The 19548-nt window shown below is 48.2% G+C and overlaps 1 protein-coding gene across 1 annotated transcript; it reads right to left on the reverse strand.

Moving 5' to 3' along the window:
* Nucleotides 1–410: 410 nt before the first annotated feature.
* Nucleotides 411–18681, reverse strand: LOC148152106 (uncharacterized). The gene is given in 4 exon segments (XM_087989274.1): nucleotides 411–1670; nucleotides 1672–1930; nucleotides 1933–2617; nucleotides 18655–18681. Coding segments are annotated over 3 exon segments (2118 nt in total). The 5' UTR covers nucleotides 2615–2617; nucleotides 18655–18681; the 3' UTR covers nucleotides 411–493.
* Nucleotides 18682–19548: the final 867 nt, after the last annotated feature.

Raw genomic sequence — 19548 nt, forward strand, 5'->3', positions numbered from 1 at the left:
TGGGGTGTTGGTGTGTCCATTCCTGTCTGGTGGATGCCTGTCCTTTGTGTCAGGGTGGCTCCGTATCGATGGGTATGGGTGTGTTTCAGTCAGTCTCTTGATGTGATTAGGAGATGTGTTTCCATATTTAATTAATTCCGGAGTTTTGGTCCATGAGTCATGGGTAGTGTTGGTCTAGTGTGGATTCTATCTGTCCTCTGTCTCCTATCTCCCGGTCATGTGGGCAGACCGGGAGCTGCTGAGTTTTGTGGGTTTAAAGCTGCAACTGCTGTTTAAAACACAAAAATGAATTCTTATCGTTTCCTGATGTAGGCATAGTCCCGTGGCAAAAGCAGGGCGACTCTGATGCCCGCTTGCAGTCCCCCCTTTCGGAAAGGGGTTGGACACGTCCACACCCCCAATGCCGATATTTTAAAAGTCAGTTCCTCGCCCGGTACATTCCGCCGGCCGTCATGCTGCAGTCATGGGGCCTTTGGATAGTCCCGGGAGATGGTCACATTAACTCGAGCCCTGTGAGCTCACGGTGCCTGATCGCCCGCCAGGAGTCGATGGCGTGGAGCATGGTCTTCCTGGCCTTTCGTTTTTTGTGCTGGCGGCATGAATGACACGCCACCAGGAGCCAGGCCAGAGCCAGCAGTAACTGTATGCCTACAATGGTGTGCGAGATGATTCGGATCCAGGGATGGATGTTTACGTTCAGGCCCCAATCCCACACCCTCTGTGCCCACCCCTGGGACTGCAGAGCTGTGTCTGTGTCCTCCTCTAGGTCCTTTACATGCAACTGCAACTGGTGATACAATTTCACTGAGTGTCCTACCCGGGTCCTAAGCTCCCGTAAGACCTCAGCCAAATGTGGGATGGGGGCTTGTTCAGGCTCCTGATATTCCCTGAGGGTGTCCCTGAATTTATCAGTAATTTGTATGGACTCGGGGTTCCGTCGTCGGACCTCTGAGATGTGAGCTTGCCCAACCGTGACTGGGCGCCTGGGGGTGAAGCAGAACTCGTGCTGGGGAATCGGGCACTGCAGTCCATTATACCAAAATGAGGTTTCAAGACTGGAGACACAATATCGTCCCCCCCCACCATATCCTGCCCTAGTGAAGTGGGGGCCCGTGGGTTCGATTTCAAGGGTGCAGCCCTGTGTCCAGTTGAACCCGCAGTCCGTTGTTTCACTCCTTCGTAAGGGGTGAGGGCAGATGGTAATTGCCCCCCACTGCTTGCAGCCTGCAAGCGGCACCCCGTACACAGCGGCGTTTCGAGATATGGCTGTGTGGTGAGCTAATCGATATTTGAGGGAAGCGTTTTCCCGTATGACTCCGATGTTCTCAATGTGAAACAGGGGAAATGGCCCCAACTCTGGGGTGACCACGGGGATCAGGAGGACAATCCCGACTCCGGTCGCCTCACTGACCTCACAGTCGGGAACCACTGGGTATACTCTGGTCATACCCTTCAGAGTCCGGCTGTCGAGCGGCCCGGAGCGCCCCTTGAGTGAGGCCAATTTGGCACTGTCGATCCAGTCGGACACCTCCCCCCTTTGGACCTGGTCAAGATTATGCCGAATCTGGGCTACCATCCACAGGCCATACGCATGGCACAGCTGCCCCTTGTGGATATGGGCCGTGTTTTCTCTTTCCCGGTCTATAAGGCGGTTAATGGTGTGGGCGTGTCTCCAGGACTGCAATGCCGTCGAGCTGGATGTATGCTCCCTCTTCCCCCAGGCCTGCCTGGTCTGCCTGATTTGTGAGAGACCTCTGTAGCAGGTCCTTCATTACCCCTTTTAGTTGCTCAACCTTTTCGTTAAGGCCCTGGATGTCTAGGGAGTTTACTACGGATGTCCCCGTGTTGAGTCCTGTGAGAGCATCGTTGACTATGTCCAGTCTGTGTCGTTGTGTGTGCGTGTTATGTATGTCATTTCGGTAGTGGGTTGCCCCATGGCATCTATGGCCGTCTCTATAACCTCCTTCCCCATCATGGCGTATAGGTTGCGTACCTGTGCTGTGCAATAGTCCGGTACCCGGATGCCCGATATATTGACCAGCACAGGCACGAACTCGTGTCGGACGTTGTCATAAAGGGCCTCTCCCTCATCCCACAACACCAGTCCCCCCGCGGGCCCCGGTCCCAGAGAGGGGCATGGCAATATCTCGGGAGTCGTGGTCGGGGGCGGTGTGGTCGGGGTGGGTGGAAAGCACAAATACAAAGAGACTACCGCGGCATCAGTAGGCTCGTAATATCCGCAAACAGACAGATCCCGTACAGTAGAGGCATCAAAGGCCGGGGCAGAGGAGAGGTCCTCTGGCATGGCACACATTGTCCCGAACATGCAACCCCCCAAGTCCATCGCCTCAGCACGCCGGAGGCAGGTCGGCCACGGGTCGCGCTCCGACGTGCAGAATAAACAGAGTGCCTGTACGCCCGGGAGGACCTCCAGCCAGGCGTTGTAGAACGCGTCGATCACATCAGGCTTGTCCCTTGCAGGAATACAGATGGCGTCGGACGTGTTGAAGGCAACACCGTGGTGGTAGAAGTTGTCATGTATTTCGGGGAAGGAAGGCGCTAGTCGTAGGGCGAAGAGGAGAGCAGGGAGGAGAGCGGTGCACCGGTGAAGCATGATCTGTGGGAAGAGAGGGAGAGAGGCACCCTTACCAAGGGTGTAGGGTTAGTGTGTGTAGGAGCAGGTCTCCCTGGAACCGGTCCACCCGTTGCACTGTAAGGAGAAAGAGGGGCGGTTACAGTCAAGTCAAGCGGGGGGGGTGGGAGTGTCTGTCCGGTCGGGGCTTAAGGGAAGGGTTTAAGCTGGGACCAGTGTTTCCACCTGCCCTTTCCCTTCATGTCGACACAGGCGCACGTGTCGCTGGTGAGGATGATTTCGTGCTGTCCCAGCCACCGGGGGGCGAAGCCGGGCCGGTCGGGGGTGGCCCTGACCAGGACTTTGTCCCCAACGCCGGGAAGGGGTCGGGCGGGAGATGCGGTTGCAGTTTTGTTTGGTCCCTAATGTCCTGCTGGTCGCGCGCAGTTTGTCTAAGGGCCTGCAGCTGTGTGTCCAGCTGCCTGATATAGCGCGTCATCCTGTCCCTCAGGGGGGCCATGTCTTCCCCCCCCGACCATGACGTTCTCTGGTAGTCGCATGGCCCTCCCCGTCATGAGCTCGAAGGGAGTGAGGCCAGTGGAGCGGCCTGGGGTGGCCGTTAAGCGCATCAGTATGCAGAGCAGAACGTCCACCCAGCCCTGCCCTGTTTCGGCGATCGCCTTTGCGATCGCAGCTTTGAGGGTCCGGTTCATGCACTCAACCATCCTGGAGCTCTGGGGATGGAACGGGACGTGGAAGCGCTGTCTGATGCCTCGGAGGCGGCAGGCCAGTTTCATTGCACGTCCGGTGGTGCATGCCCTGATCTGAGTCCATCTGGAGGGGACCCCCCAGCGAGGGAAGATGTTGAAGGCCAGCACTCTGGCCACGGTGGCGGATGTACAGTCCCGTGTAGGGAAGGCTTCTACCCAGCGCGTGAAATGGTCAACGATCACCAGGCAATAATTCTTGCCACGGCTGGGGGGTAGGGGTCCTGTGAAATCAACTTGGAGGTTCTCCCAGGGCCCCTTGGGCCATGGCTGGTGCGCCAGGGGAATGCGCAGGGGCCGCCCCTGGTTGTGCTGGGCGCAGACAGCGCATCGGCGGCAGTGTTTGGCCACATCGCGGCCGAGGCCGGGCCACCACCAGTCAGTCTGGAGCCTAGCAAGTGTACCGTCACGGCCCGCGTGGTCCGGCTCGTGGTGTAATTGCAACAAGGTCGTTCTGATAGCCGTGGGTGCCACGACCCTGTCGCCGTGTCGCCACACCCCATCGGGGCCACGGGCTGCGCCCTTTGCCAGCCAGTCCTCTAACTCACCGGGCTGCGCGCAATTCTGGACGTCCAGGACATTCACGTCCCGGACCTCAGTAGCGGGTGCTGCATGCGCGGGCGGTAGCGCTGCGCCCGCGGCGGCCTTGGCGGCCAGGTCGGCCCAATGATTCCCAAGCTGTTCAGCGGTGGTGGCCCGCTGGTGTGCTTTGATTTTTATCACCGCAGCGAGCAGGGGGAGGCGTGCGGCCGCCACCAGGACGCGGACCGTATTTTCGTGTTTAATCTGACCACTGCCGGCCATGATAAAGCCCCGGCGGCTCCATGCTGCCACGTAATCATGGACTACCCCGAAAGCGTACTGGCTGTCGGTAAAGATGTTTACCCGCTTGCCTGTTCCCAGGCGGAGTGCGGCGGTGAGGGTGACCAGCTCCGCGACCTGGTCTGAGGTGTCGCCCCCCCATCGTTCCCTGTGCTCGGGTGTTCCCGGTATGGTCGACCACCGCCCATCCCGTTTGGTAGGACCCCTCGACAAGCCTACGTGAGCCGTCCACATACAAGGTCAGGTCGGGATCAGGGACCGGGCTGTTGGCACGCAGTCCCCCTCCGCCGAGTCGATGGCGGCCTGGCAATGGTGGGGTTCCATCACCGCGATAATCCCGTCGGCGGGGTTTGGCCTTGTGTATCTAACGATCTGTATGGACTGGTCCCGGGGAGGAGAACCGCCTCCCAAGTTGCCCTGCGGGCATCCGAGACCGTCTGGAGGCGTCCCGTATTCAGGAGTTCAACTATCGTGGGTCTAGTGTGTAGTATTATCTGGCCGGACATGGTGACCGGCTCACACACCCGGACCGCCCACGCGGCGCAATCCAGCGCCGCCATGCAGCAGTGCATGCCCTTCACGACCGGGGACTCCTTTGTGGAGTAGTAACCTACTGGTCTCATGTGGTCGCCTGAGGTTTGCGTGATAACAGCGCTGTAAAACCCCCCCTTCAAGGCCGTAAGAGATGTGGAAGGGCTTCGATAGGTCAGGGAGGCGCAGGGCCGGGGCACTGAGGAGATGGGACTTTAACATAGAGTAAGCGTTGTCCTGTTCGGGTCCCCATACCACCCCCTCCACTCCCGGCCTGCCCCCCTTCACCAGGCGCTGAATGGGTTCGGCGATAGTGGCGAAATGTGCAATGAAGGGGCGGCAGTAGTTAAAAAGCCCCAAGACGCGGCGGGTTCCCCTGACTGTGTCCGGCCACGGCATGTCGGCGATGGCCCCTTGTCTGGGGCGTTCCTGGTTGTGGAGGCGTGAAGAGTGCAGCTGTGAGGGTGGCTGGCCCCCCTTTTGGCCCCAGGGACATCGGAAAGAGAGCGGGCATTGGGCTTTTCGGTGTCCCGGCTGTTTGCAGCGGAAGCAAACGTCCGGTCCGACCGTCGAAACTGCCGCAACGGCAGGCGCCGCTCGGTTGTCAAGGGACATGGCCCAGTTCTCAAGCTCTGTAAAGGTGACATAGGGCACCAGGCCCGTCCGTAGGACTGCCTGGTGTGTGGGGCTCAGACCGTCTTTGTATAATTGAATGAATGCGGGGTTCTGCCTATCAGAGTCGGGAACCCGGCTGTGTGCTCGGAATGCCTCAAACTTGCGGACCCCATATTCCTGGGCGCCCTCCCCAGGCTTCTGAGTGATACCCACAATGGCGTTCCAATCGACCGGTGTATAGCCAAGCACCTCGCTGACATCAGCCTTGAAGTCGGCGAGGGCAACCTCCTGTTCGCGATGGTTGTCGCTGAGGTCAGCGCACCAGGAGCCGGCCTGGTGCGCGGGCCGGAGCCTGGACCACAGGTTCTCCGGGAGTTTGGTCTGAACCAGGCCGGCCACGTCCCTATTGTGAAGGTTGTGGCAGATCTGCATCTCCCTAAGCCTCTGCGAAAATTCAGCTTAAGTGCGGGGAGCCTGTCCAGAAGTTTCATGGTGTCGCCCGGGGTCAGGGAGACGTAGGTCATCTTAAAGCGGGGGTTATGGGCAAGGTCGTGGCCTGTCCCCTCTTCCCCCCACCCCCCCCCAGGGGTATATTCAACTTTTACCGGGGCTGCACGGGCATAGCCCGAGCACGATTCCCGGGGGTCCTGATTGTCCGTGAGCCCCTCCCAGTCCCAGGTGGGGGACGGCGGGGCGCTGGGTGCATCGGTTAAGGTCGGTAAAACAGTACGGGGAGCAAGCGCCTGGGCTTCTAGATGCTCCGTGGCCTGCTGCTTTTTGTCTTGGACATAAAGCTGAACCTTGCCAGCAAGCCTAACGTGTACCTGCAGCACCAGGACGCAAGCTTTCTCGTACCTATCTTTCTTTTGGCGGGCCCACCACTTGCGCTGTACATCCAGCGGGTCAGCGGGCTCCCAGCCTGAGCGAAGCATAGCCTTAATAAGTGTCTTATTCTTGTCGGCTATAAAACGGGTAAGGGAACCCTCTGGCCCCCAATCTAGGTCTTCGGCCGCGCTCCCACCCATGGTAGGGGCGCAGCGGGTGTAGCTTAACAGAAGCTAATTTAAAGTAAAGCTAGCAGGCGTGCTAGGGATGTCGCTGGCACTGACTTATTAATCTCCCAGTCGGGGAGCCCACCCCCTGTAAGTCGAACCCTAGCCCTGTGGGTCAACCTGGCCGGGGGGGGGGGATAGTTACAGACGGGGCGTGTGTCGATTCCTGAGCGCGCAACCCCGGGTTTCCGAGAGTCTCTCTCTCACTGCCTGACGTTCAGCGGCCGTGTGTACCCCACAAACACTGGGCGTGAACCAGGGGCCCGAGTGCAAGGTGGGGGGGAGGCGTGAAGTCAGACCTAACCGCGCCTGATCCTACAGAGGCCAATACTTCGGGACCGCGAGGTCAATGGGCAGAGCGTATAACCATCGGTTGGCCCAAAGGCCCCGCGTCTCGGGCTGGTTTGGAGGACTTCCCTTCTTGTAGCGCGTAGACCTCCCAGCCTCTACCGCGTACGCAAGGAAGGCGCTAAAACCGGGCTCAACGTAAAATGGGGTCCCCTAACTCCCACTGCAGAGGTCAACCAGGAAGGCTTGTTTGGTCGGTTTTTAAACAGGGGGGGTCAATCTGTCGGGGTCTCATACCTAAAGTCGTCGGTCCAAGGATAGTCCGTCAGTCACAGTAGCACATTGACAATAAATGACAATAATAATAATCACGCACACTTTTACTAGTGTTCCGTGACCCCAATTGCCCACCCACGAAGGATCACTCACACACACACACACACACACACACACTTTTTAAAGAGTACTCTACCGTTACACGACTGCCGGACTCACTCTGTTCACAGGTTCAGATAACAGCCGGCAGTGAAGTCCCTTGTGGGGCACTGGGAGACTTTTATGCGAGAAGTAAAAGAGTAAAGATACTCACCCAGTGCCGTCGCAGGGATCCAGCAGCCGTCGTTAACCAGCCCCCAATTGTTAGCGTGGATTAAATGATATCAGTCCGAGCCCAGAGTGCGGTTCAACAATCGGTAACGTTTATTGCTACAGTAACGCCGGCGGAGACCAATCGAGGTCCGAATCTCGGCTGCTCTGCTGTTCCCGCGCGCAGCTACATATTATATACTTTTAGTTGTCAGGATGTGTGGAATTTGACGATGAATGGGATGATAGTTCCCCATCATCACTGGAGTAGGTGCAAATAGAATGTTTCCTGCCGTCCCAGGAGAGTTGCAGGGCACGCACAATAGGGTGCTAATTGGTTTATGTAAAACGGGTCTGGGTATTATCTGCTCGTCTCTCTCTGTGAGGGCAGGGGCTAGCACCCCCCTTTGTTCCCTTGGGGTGTTGGTGTGTATTGGTCTGTCCATTCCTGTCTGGTGGATGTCTGTCCTTTGTGTCAGGGTGGCTCCGTATCAATAGGTATGGGTGTGTTTCAGTCAGTCTCTTGATGTGATTAGGAGATGTGTTTCCATATTTAATTAATTCCGGAGTTTTGGTCCATGAGTCATGGGTAGTGTTGGTCTAGTGTGGATTTTATCTGTCCTCTGTCTCCTATCTCCCGGTCACGTGGGCGGACCGGGAGCTGCTGAGTTTTGTGGGTTTAAAGCTGCAACTGCTGTTTAAAACACAAAAATGAATTCTTATCGTTTCCTAATGTAGGCATAGTCCCGTGGCAAAAGCAGGGCGGCTCTGATGCCCGCTTGCAGAGTAAAGGAAAGACCTTTTAGGCTGGAGATAAGGAACAACTTCTTACAGCCAGTGAATCTATGGAATTCACTGCCACAGAAGGCTGTGGAGGTCAGGTCATTGAGTACATTTAAGACTGAGATAGATAGGTTCTTCAGTATGTAACAAAGTTGCTCCTTACTGCTGTAACTCACCAAATAAATCGACCAAACTCAGTCCATTTGAATTTTGGGCATAAAGTGAGAGGACAGTTGAAATTAATTAAGGAAAAATTGGTAAGTCAGAATTCAGAGACCACATATTTGGACTATGTGTCAAATTTTACGGAACAATTAAATAGAGCTGGGGAATTGGCTAGACAGCATTTAAAAGTATCACAGTATACGATGAAACAGGAAGCAGACAAGAAATCAAAATTTCACAATTTTGCTACCGGGAATAAGGTATTGGTGTTATTTCCAGTGATGGGTGACCCTTTAAAAGCAAGGTTTAGTGGACCTTATCAAGTCGAAATGAAATTAGTGAAGTGAACTATTTGATAGGGACTCCAGACAGAAAGAAATCTCACAAAGTGTGTGATGTGAATATGCTCAAAAGTTATTTTGACAGGGAAGGAAAGCAAAAGGAGAATGTGTTATAGATTACAATACAGAGGGAAGAACCAAGTTCAGAGGATTCTGAATTGGACATTCCTCAATTTAAATTGGACAATGAGGAAGTTGTCAAAAATTTGGATAGATTATTGAGTTACCTTCCAGAGGAAAATCAATATTACCTGAAAGAGCTATTGCTAACACATGGGGAGATAATTGAAAATTAGCTGAAGTACTAACCTAATTATGTAGGATGTAGATATAAAAGATGCTGTTCCAATTAAGCAACATCCTTATAGACATAACTCTCTAAAATTGGCACAGGTTCAACAGGAGATTGAATACATGCTCCAGGATGACATAATCAAAGTGAGTTACAGTGACTGGAGCTCACCCATAGCAATGGTGTCAAAACCAGATGGTACCCCCAATGGTCATGTGTGGACTATCGCAAAGTCAATGTAGTTATAAAGACCGATGCATATCCGATTCTGTGTTTGGAAGACTGTGTTGAGGAGGTTAGATTACATTACAGTGTGGAAACAGGCCCTTCAGCCCAACAAGTCCATACCGACCCACCGAAGCACAATCCACCCATACCTCAACCCCTACATTTACATTTACTCCTTACCTAACACTACAGGCAATTTAGTATGGCCAATTCACCTGACCTGCACATCTTTGGACTGTGGGAGGAAACCGGAGCACCTGGAGGAAACCCACGCAGACACGGGGAGAACGTGCAAACTCCACACAGTCAGTTGCCTGAGGCGGGAATTGAACCCGCGTCTCTGGCGCTGTGAGGCATCAGTGCTAACCACTGTGCCACCGTGCTGCCCACTGTGCCGCCCACCGAAATATAAGGTGGGACAAGCAACTTATATTTCTAAGTTAGACTTGCTCAGAGGTTACTGGCAGGTTCATTTGTCAGACACAGGAAAGGCAATTTCTGCTTTTGTAACGCTGAGTGGACTATTTCAGTTTAAAGTCACTCCATTTGGTATGAAAAATGTGTCAGAGACTAACCAATAAGGTCATTGCCAGATTATCCAACTGTGTCATATATATCAATGACCTGGTGATTTTTAGTCACATATGGAACGAACAGTTACAACATTTATCAGACTTGTTTGATTAACTTCGGAAGGCAGGCTTGGTGATAAATTTGGCTAAAAGTGAATTTGTCAAAGCCTAAGTCACCTTCCTGGCCCATGTTATTGGACCCGGACAAATGGCCCCATGGGATGCAAAAACACAGGTAATTGGGGAGTTTCCCATACCACCGACAAAAAGAGCAGTGCTATGGTTCCTGGGATTGAGTGGATTTTATCAAAATATTGTACCAAACTTTAGCAGTGAGGCTGCTCTACTCATTGAATTGCTAAAGAAAGGCAAGAAGAGTCAGTGGACAGCGGATTGTCAGAAGGCATTTGACAGCCTGAAAGCTGTCTGGTTTTGGCACCATTGCTATGGGTGAGCTCCAGTCACTGTAACCACTGCCCCAGTATGAGCCACAACTAATTACACAAAGACATTCAAGGTGACTATCTATGTGAGTGATGTGGGTGTTGGTGCTGTGCTCCTGCAAGATAACGATGAGAATATAGAAAGACCAATTGGGTATTTCTCCAGGAAGTTGGACATTGATCAGCATAAATATTCGATGGTTGAGAAGGAAACTTTGACCTTGGTGTTGGCATTACTACACTTCAGTGTTTGTTACCAGTAACGTATCCAAGACAATTATATACACTGATCATAGCCCATTGAAGTTTGTGGAGACATTTAAGGACAAAAATGCCTGACTGTTTATATGGAGCTTGTTGCTACAGTCATTCAGTTTGAAAATTGTGCATGCGGTAGGACGGGAAAACACGGTTACCAACGCATTATAGAGTCATAGAGTCACAGAGATGTACAGCATGGAAGCAGACCCTTCGGTCCAACCCGTCCATGCCGACCAGATATCCCAACCCAATCTAGTCCCACCTGCCAGCACCCGGCCTATATCCCTCCAAACCCTTCCTATTCATATATCTATCCAAATGCCTCTTAAATGTTGCAATTGTACCAGCCTCCACCACATCCCCTGGCAGCTCATTCCATACTCATACCACCCTCTCCGTGAAAAAGTTGCCCCTTAGGTATCTTTTATATCTTTCCCCTCTCACCCTAAACCTATGCCCTCTAGTTCTGGACTCCTCGACCCTAGGGAAAAGACTTTGTCTATTTATCCTATCCGTGCCCCTCATAATTTTGTAAACCTCTATAAGCTCACCCCTCAGCCTCTGGTGCTCCAGGGAAAACTGCCCCAGCCTGTTCAGCCTCTCCCTGTAGCTCAGATCCTCCAACCCTGGCAACATCCTTGTAAATCTTTTCTGAACCCTTTCAAGTTTCACAACATCTTTCCAATAGGAAGGAGACTAGAATTGCACACAATATTCTAACAGTGGCCTAACCGATGTCCTGTACAGCCGCAACATAACCTCCCAACTCCTGTATTCAATACTCTGACCAATAAAGGAAAGTATACCAAATGCCTTGTTCACTTTCCTATCTTCCTGCGACTCCACTTTCAAGGAGCTATGAATCTGCACTCCAAGATCTCTTTGTTCAGCAACACTCCCTAGGACCTGAACATTAAGTGTATTCCTGAAGAAGGGCTTATGCCCGAAACGTCGATTCTCCTGTTCCCTGGATGCTGCCTGACCTGCTGCGCTTTTCCAGCAACACATTTTCAGCATTAAGTGTATAAGTCCTGCTAAGATTTGCTTTCCCAAAGTGCAGCACTTCGCATTTATCTGAATTAAACTCCATCTGCCACTTCTCAGCCCATTGGCCTGTCTGGTCCAGATCCTGTTGTAATCTGAGATAACCGTCTTCGCTGTCCACTACACCTCCAATTTTGGTGTCATCTGCAAACTTACTAACTGTACATTGTCAAGACTGGAATGAGAAATGGAGCCGTTCGGTGGCAGGAATCCAACAGACTGAAACGGAATGTAGTTGTGCATGTGTTCACAGTTATAGTCAATGAAATGTGTGTGTATTTTCGAGTACTAATACATTTTAAGGGGTTGTATTATGAAGCCATCTTTGGATATTGATGGTTCATTTTTTTTTATAGATATTTTTATTAGAAATTTAACATTTTTACAAGATTACAAAAATAAACAAAACTCTCAGATATAAACATTGATATACAATTAGCTCAAATATACAATAGCCAAAATTTGACAAAAAAAAACAAAACAACAAAAAAAAACCGAAAAAAAAAACAACAAAAAAAAACAAACAGACAAAACTCAACTATCTACTAATCTAACCTACAACTAACCAGGGTGTATATTTAAGTCTCTTACATGCTCGGGATGTGTTAACATCAGATATGATAAAACCCGTATTCGTGCGGGATTCCTCCCCTGAGGGGCCGCGGACCAGCCAGGTCTGTAGTCTCAATTAAATAAAAGCCCTTGTTAGGATAGCCGAAATATCTGTATTTATGTAATTCAAAAAGGGCTGCCATATTTTATAAAATAATTCGGTCTTTCGGTGCACCATATTTGTAAGGAAGTCAAGGGGAATACATTCCATAATTAGTCTGTGCCAATTTGAAAGTCCAGGGGGGCCCTCCGCCACCCAGTTCATCAAAATATTTTTCCTTGCACAGAAAGAAAGAATAGAAAATAGTCTCTTCCCGTACGTGTCCAGGGAGGGAAAGTTCGAAAAGCCCAAGAGGAGAGATACGGGGTCCACTTTTATTTCCGTTCCTAAAATTTCTGTCAGGGTACTTGCTACTTTAGTCCAATATTCAGGGATCTTATGACACGTCCATAAGCAATGTACAAGAGTGCCCACCTCTATTTTGCATTTAGGACACATTGGAGATGCTCCTGCCTTAAATTTTGCCAATCGAACCGGTGCTATATGGGCCCTATGAAGTATCTTCAGCTGGATAGCCTGGGTTCTGTTACAAATAGTAATTCTTCTAGCATTTTCCCAGATATCATTCCACGTTTCTGTGGAGATTTCTAGTCCCAGATCCTGATCCCATGTTTTAAGCAGATTATCCATATCTCCCGATACTTCATCATGTAGCAAATGATAAATATTACTGACGGAAGATACCCCCACTGGTCGTAGGACACTACATTCTCTATCGGATTTATAAAGACTATCTAATAACGTAGTCTTCTTCTGTATAAAATCTCGAATTTGGAAGTATCGAAAGAGGTCTCCATTGGGTAATCCGAATTTCTGACGCAGCTGTCCGAAAGACATCAGGACCCCATCTTTAAATAAATCCCCGAGACATGAGATACCCCTGGCTCTCCAGAGTTTAGAAGTGGCATCTGTTAACCCCGGTTGGAATCCCCATGCTCCCACTATCGGTGCATAGGGGGATGTTTTATGTGAATTACCCTCATTTTGCCGCATTATATTCCAAGCCTTGATTGTATTCAGTATTATAGGGTTTTTACAGTGATCTGTAATGATTTTCCTCTTGTCTGAGAATAAAAGGTTAATAAGTGGGTATTTTACTTGAGAAGCCTCGATGTCCAACCAGATTGATTGTGGATCAGACAAGACCCAATCAGCTATATAACTTAATAGGGAACTTAATTGATATTTCCTAAAATCTGGGAAGTCCAATCCACCCCTTGCCTGTGGAAGCTGTAGCTTCTTCAGCTTAATGAGGGGCTGCCTATGGTTCCAGATAAAGGAACTCAGCCAGCCGTATAATTTACATAAAGCTGTCCTCGGCAGCATCACCGGAAGCATTCTCATAGGATATAGGAGACGGGGCAGGATATTCATTTTGATTAATGCTATTCTACCCAGCCAGGAAATTGGCAGGTCTCCCCATCGCTGGAGGTCCTGCCTTATCCTTTCCAATAAATACACAAAATTAGCCTTATACAACTGACCAAATACTGGAGTAATAAAAATGCCTAAATATAAGAAACCCTCCAGGGACCAGCGAAAGGGAAAAAGGGAACCGTCCGCTAAGCGGGGTATCACAGCAAGGCCACCCATTGGCATAGCCTCCGATTTTGAAAAATTAATTTTATAGCCTGAGAATGCACTAAATGTATTAATAACTTGGATTAAGCGAGGTATGGACATCAAAGGGTTACTGAGGAATAGAAGAACATCATCTGCATAAAGGGTAATTTTATGTTTACCTGTACCAATCCTTGGGGCCACTATATTAGGATCAGCTCGTATAGCTTCTGCTAGTGGTTCAATTATTAGCGTGAATAACAATGGTGAGAGGGGACATCCCTGACGGCAGCCCCTACCCACACTGAAGCTATCCGAGCCTAATCCATTGGTAACCACAACTGCTTTGGGATCACTATACAATGTTGAGATCCATTTGGTAAACACCTGTCCAACACCAAACCTCTCCAATGTGTAAAACAAATATGACCATTCGACCCTATCAAATGCCTTTTCCGCGTCTAATGAAACCACTACTCCTGGTATCTTTCCCTGATGACAAGCTTGAATCATATTCAGAGCCCTTCTAACATTATTGGATGATCTACGGCCCTTAATAAACCCCGTCTGATCCTCCTTTATAATATGTGGCAGTATCCTTTCTAATCTCAGTGCTAATGTTTTAGAGAGGATTTTAAAATCTACATTTAGCAAGGATATTGGTCTGTATGATGTACAATCTTCTGGGTCCTTTCCTTTTTTGAGGATAAGAGAGATATTTGCCTCTTTCAGCGAAGGCGGGAGACAGCCCTGACTATATGCATAGTTATACATGTCCATAAGTGGACCAACCAGTATTTCTGTAAATTCTTTATAGAATTCAGCTTGAAAGCCATCTGGGCCCGGCGCCTTACCATTTTGAAGGTGCCTAATTGCATCAACTATTTCTTGGGGTGTAAGAGGAGCATTTAGGACCGATACTTGTTCCGGAGTTAGGTCTGGAAAAGTCAAATTTTTAAAAAATGACTGCATCCTCTTCGCCCTATCTTCACAATCCTGTGATTTATATAACTCAGAATAGAATTTTCTAAAGGTCGCATTAATCTTTTTATGATCATGAGTCAAAATACCCGTACTTTCCTTGATAGACATAATAGTCTGAGGGGCCTTTTTTTTCTTTGCAAGAAATGCTAAGTATCTACCCGGTTTGTCGCCATATTCATATAATCTTTGCTTTGCAAATAATATTTCCCTCTTAGCCGTTTGAGTAAGTGTAGTATTTAGAGCTGTCCTAAGAGCTGTAATCCTTTGCAATTTAATAATAGAGGGTCTATCAATGTATGCTGTTTCAGCCGCTTTTAAGCGGGTTTCAAGCAAACGCTGTTGTTCTCCTTTTAATTTCTTCTGGGTCGCTGAGTAGGAGATGATCAAGCCTCGCGTGTAAGCTTTGATGGTCTCCCACATCATTGACGGGTTGCTAGCTGTACCTGAATTAATTTCTAAAAAAGTTTTAAATTCTTGAGAGAAGTACTTTACAAATTTACTATCTTTCATTAAGAAGGGGTCCATACGCCAATGCCGAGGGGATGTCCCACTGTTCTTCGCCTTAGTTTCCATATATACAGCAGCGTGGTCAGAAATTGCTATATTACCTATTTTACAGGATGATATGGAATTTAAAAAAATTGAGGGGGCAAAAAACATATCAATTCTGGTATGACATTTATGTGGATTAGAGTAGAAAGAAAAATCTCTACCCTGTGGATGAAGACATCTCCATACATCTACTAATCCTAATTCTTTGTTCAGATCCATCAATTGTCTAGATCTGGGAGATACTCCTGCAGTACTCTTGGGAATCCTGTCTATTTCCGGATCCATAATACAATTAAAGTCTCCCCCTATAATTATATGACGGGCATCAAAAGCCATCAATTTTGAGAAGGCTTCCGTTATAAATTTAAAGGGGTGTGCCGGGGGGCAGTACAAATTTAAAATCCCATATTCCTCTCCATTTATGAGAGCTTTAATCAAGATATATCGTCCAGATTCGTCTTTTATCTGCTTTAGGATTTTGAAAGGGAAATTCTTCCGAACAAGAATAACAACTCCCCTGCTTTTTGAGCTAAAAGAAGAAAAAAAGGCCTGATCAAATCCGCCCTGTCGTAATTTCAAGTGTTCTTTATCTGACAGATGCGTCTCCTGTAGGAGAGCTATATCAACTCTTTCCTTCTTAAGATTTGATAATATTTTCTTCCTTTTAAGTGGCGAATTACTCCCTTTGACATTCCAGGTGCACCACTTAACCGATTGATCAACCATAATCCTCTGGGCCAATCCGAGACCCCTCGGGAGGGGGAACCCTATCCAGAACATCCCGGGCATGGAACATGTAAAATTTACAAAAATAAACCCTCTTTAATACACCCACAACAATACAGTAAAAAACTATTTCTAAATAAAAAAAATATAAAACGTATCTAAGTGGAGACTTTCCCCCTTGTTCCCAGGGGGCATCACTTCCTCTCCAAAAATCCCTCATATCCTCTCCCAACCAATGCCCCACCCTTGACCCAGGCACTCCTCAATAAAGTGAGGAAAATTCAAATATAATACAAAGCTAGAGTTAACAGTGAGCACCCCACCCCCACCCCTACCAACACCTGGGTATATTTGGTAATGTTAATACCATATATAAACATATAACTATAAAATTACCAGTTCAACAAATAATAATTAAATATGATAATACAAAATAACGAAGGGAAAAACAACCCCGCTCCTAAAGACAGAGGTAAAATCGAATAAGGTAACCACCTCCCCCCACCAACATTAACCAAATCCCCCAGCTTATATATACATACACATACATATATATATATATATATATATATATACATACATACACACACACACATATACATACACCCCTCATATATACATAAAATAATAACAGAAAACAACTCCAAGGGGGGGGGGGGGGAGAAAATCAAATCCCTCTCCCCACCCCCCATAATAATATTAAGCAATAAGGTAAGAAAAAAAAAGGGAGGGGATATAAACCAAAACGGGGGGGGAAGGCAGACCAACATCCATTATGTCCTACAGTTTATCTAAGAGAGTCCAAGAATTCCTTAGCCTTTTCTGGTGATCCAAAGTTATATACAGATCCTTCATGGTTAAAGCGTAACATCGCTGGGTAGCGTAAGGAGTACTGTACATTTAAGTCCCTTAAACGCTTCTTCGCCTCGTCGAATGCCTTCCTCTTTCGAACCAGAGCCGGGGAAAAGTCCTGAAATAGCATGATCTTGGATCCTGTGTAGATCATAGCTTGGGGGTCTTTTCCGAGATTTCTAGAGGCTTCTAGGAGTATCTGCCTCTCCCTGTAGCTCTGCAGCCGGAACAGGACCGGGCGTGGGCGCTGGTTCGAGCCAGGCCCGCGTATTGCTACCCGGTAGGCCCATTCCACCCTTACCTGGCCTGATCCAGCTTGTAGATTTAAAAGTTGTGGCAGCCACTGCTCCAGGAATGCTGTAAGCTGGCCTTCCTCTTCCTGCTCGGGAAGGCCCAGCAAACGAATATTTTTTCGACGACCTCGATTATCGAGGTCGTCAATATGATTTTCCAAGGTCCGGACTCGCTGCTCGAGAGTCCGGACCTGATCCACGGCCGATTGAGCGGTTGTCTCCGAGGTCGCGGCCTTTAGCTCCGCCCCTCCGACTCGGCGTTGAATTTCATCAATTTCACGGTCGTGCTTCTTCACCGCGGCCGAGAGCGACTCCCAACGATTCCTGGATTCGACGATAAAGGCATCAATCTTCGAGTCAAGCTTGGAAAGCATTTCTGCAAGGCTTGCTACTGTAGGTAAGTCCCCCGGGGCGGCTGTGGACGCCTCTGCTGCAGCTGGAGAGTGTGGGGGAGGGGTTCCTGCTTGCTGAGAGCTGCGGGCTCCCTTCCCTTTAGTCATTTTAACTTAGGATAAAGTTGCTTAAATATAATATTACACCACTAATTCAGTTACTAAACTATTATAAATGATTTATAAATGATTTGGTAAGCTTGGTAGGGGGTAGGTGACCCACTGTGCCCAAGTCTTGGGAGGAGCACTATAGACTCAGTCTTACTGGGTCGCCGCCATCTTGGATCCCCCGTTCATTTTTTTTAAAAGGGGAGGTGTGACAAAGCTGCTCCTTTAACAAGTATATGCTGTCCTTGGTATTTTTTAGAGAGGTTGTAAACAATTCAGACTCTGAAAAGTTTGGGGTGTAGGGTTTTAGGGCCAATTTGATAATAGCTAAAGATACTGCCTCAGGTAGAGAGGCTTTCATGTTTAAAAAACACTTGTACAATGAAAGGGGTGTGGCCAGTTCTGCCAGCTCAGCTTTTCTCTGGTTTGGTTTTTGTAAGCAGGAGTGTGTGAAAAAAGGCTTCTGGACTCACAGAAGCTGGTCCAGGCTGGTACTTTCTCTCTCTGATTTCTATCCTGTAAGAACATGTACTTGATTTTACCTTTTGTGCCAAGGGATGTTTTTGGGGATTGTTTTGCAAGTATTTGGAACAGCATCATTAAGTTGGGATGATCTGTTGGGTTTTTGGAGAGGTTAAGCTATTCGGTATTCTGCTTTCTGTTGTTTGTGTTTCATTCAGTAATTTTACAAATAAATTCTGCTTTGTTTGAAACTAAGTGGTTTGACCAGATGATTCTCTCCCGCAATATCTACTCTACACCTGCTTAAAACAACTAGCAAAGTTAAGGTCTGGGCCAGCTTCCTCAAATGTTTTGAAGTGTCTGGCCTGTTCCATAACAAGTATCAAAGGGATCAAGGATTACGGAGAGAAAGCAGAAGAATGGGGTTGAGAAAAGTATCAACCATGATTGAATGGCAGAGCAGACTTGATGGGCTGAATGGCCTAATTTCTGCTCCTATGTCTTATGACTTAAATAGGAGTAGATCATTCGGCCCTCAAGACTGCCCCACCATTCAGTAAGATCATGGCTGATCATTCTCCACATAATCCTTGATTCCCCCTACTGATCAAGAATCCATCTATCTCAGCCTTAATATACACACGGACTCTATCCTCACAGCGCTCTATGGAAAGCAGTTCCAAAGACTTACCACTCGCTCAGAGGAGAAAAGGGTAGGTTTCTTCTCTCTTCAACGCAGCAAGCCTAGGCTTATCTTTAAGGGCTTCAGTGTTGGTGAATTTTCTTCCTTTTGTAATGTATTCTGCCTAACTGGAAAAGAAAACCGAAAAGGGATACTAAGAAAGGAAACTGAGCTGCTGAATTTCCAAGGAAACTGAAACTATCACAGGAAACTGGGTAAAACATACAAAAGAACACAGACTCATTGAAGTTCAGACATTGATGAGTCCAGTGGTCCAGTTCAGGTATGTCAAAGAAAACAGGGGTCAGATGCAGGGACTGTGAATAAATAAATATAAAATTGCTACAACTATTTCTATTTTTTAAAGATTTCATTGCGGGATCTACACCATCCAGATCGAATTAAAGCGACCTGCAGTGCCATTTGTGGTGAAGGCATTATTCATGAAATTCAGGTTGACTGTGCACTGCTGTTTGCTGGACTACTTCCAAGAGGAGTTAAAATTCTTCATAAAAAACTTGAAACTCAAAATACTTTGTCTCTGAATTTGGAACTCTATGTTGAGTAGAGTGCTGAGCCAATTACTAAATCTCTTTTAGCTGTATCTGCCATTTAGTGGGTAATTAACAGTTCCCATTAATTCATGTTCAACTGATACTGACTTCATGTGTTATAGTAAAAGTAATTCACTAAATTGCATTTACTGTTTACTTTCTTTGAGTCTTGTCTAACAAAAACAATCTTGAATTCAACCGTGGAATCTCGTGGCTCCATTCCTTTCGTAAATAACTTGAGTTTCAGATTTCTTCCAATTTAAAAAGATTACTGGCTGTACTGAGATTGTAACATTCTTCATATGATATGGACTGGATTTCATTACAGCATCACCTCAATCATTCAGCT

Source organism: Chiloscyllium plagiosum, unplaced genomic scaffold (genome assembly GCF_037043375.1).
Source record: "Chiloscyllium plagiosum isolate Xiang-an unplaced genomic scaffold, Cpla_swu_hap1 HiC_scaffold_1, whole genome shotgun sequence".
Taxonomy (NCBI): Eukaryota; Metazoa; Chordata; class Chondrichthyes; order Orectolobiformes; family Hemiscylliidae; genus Chiloscyllium; species Chiloscyllium plagiosum.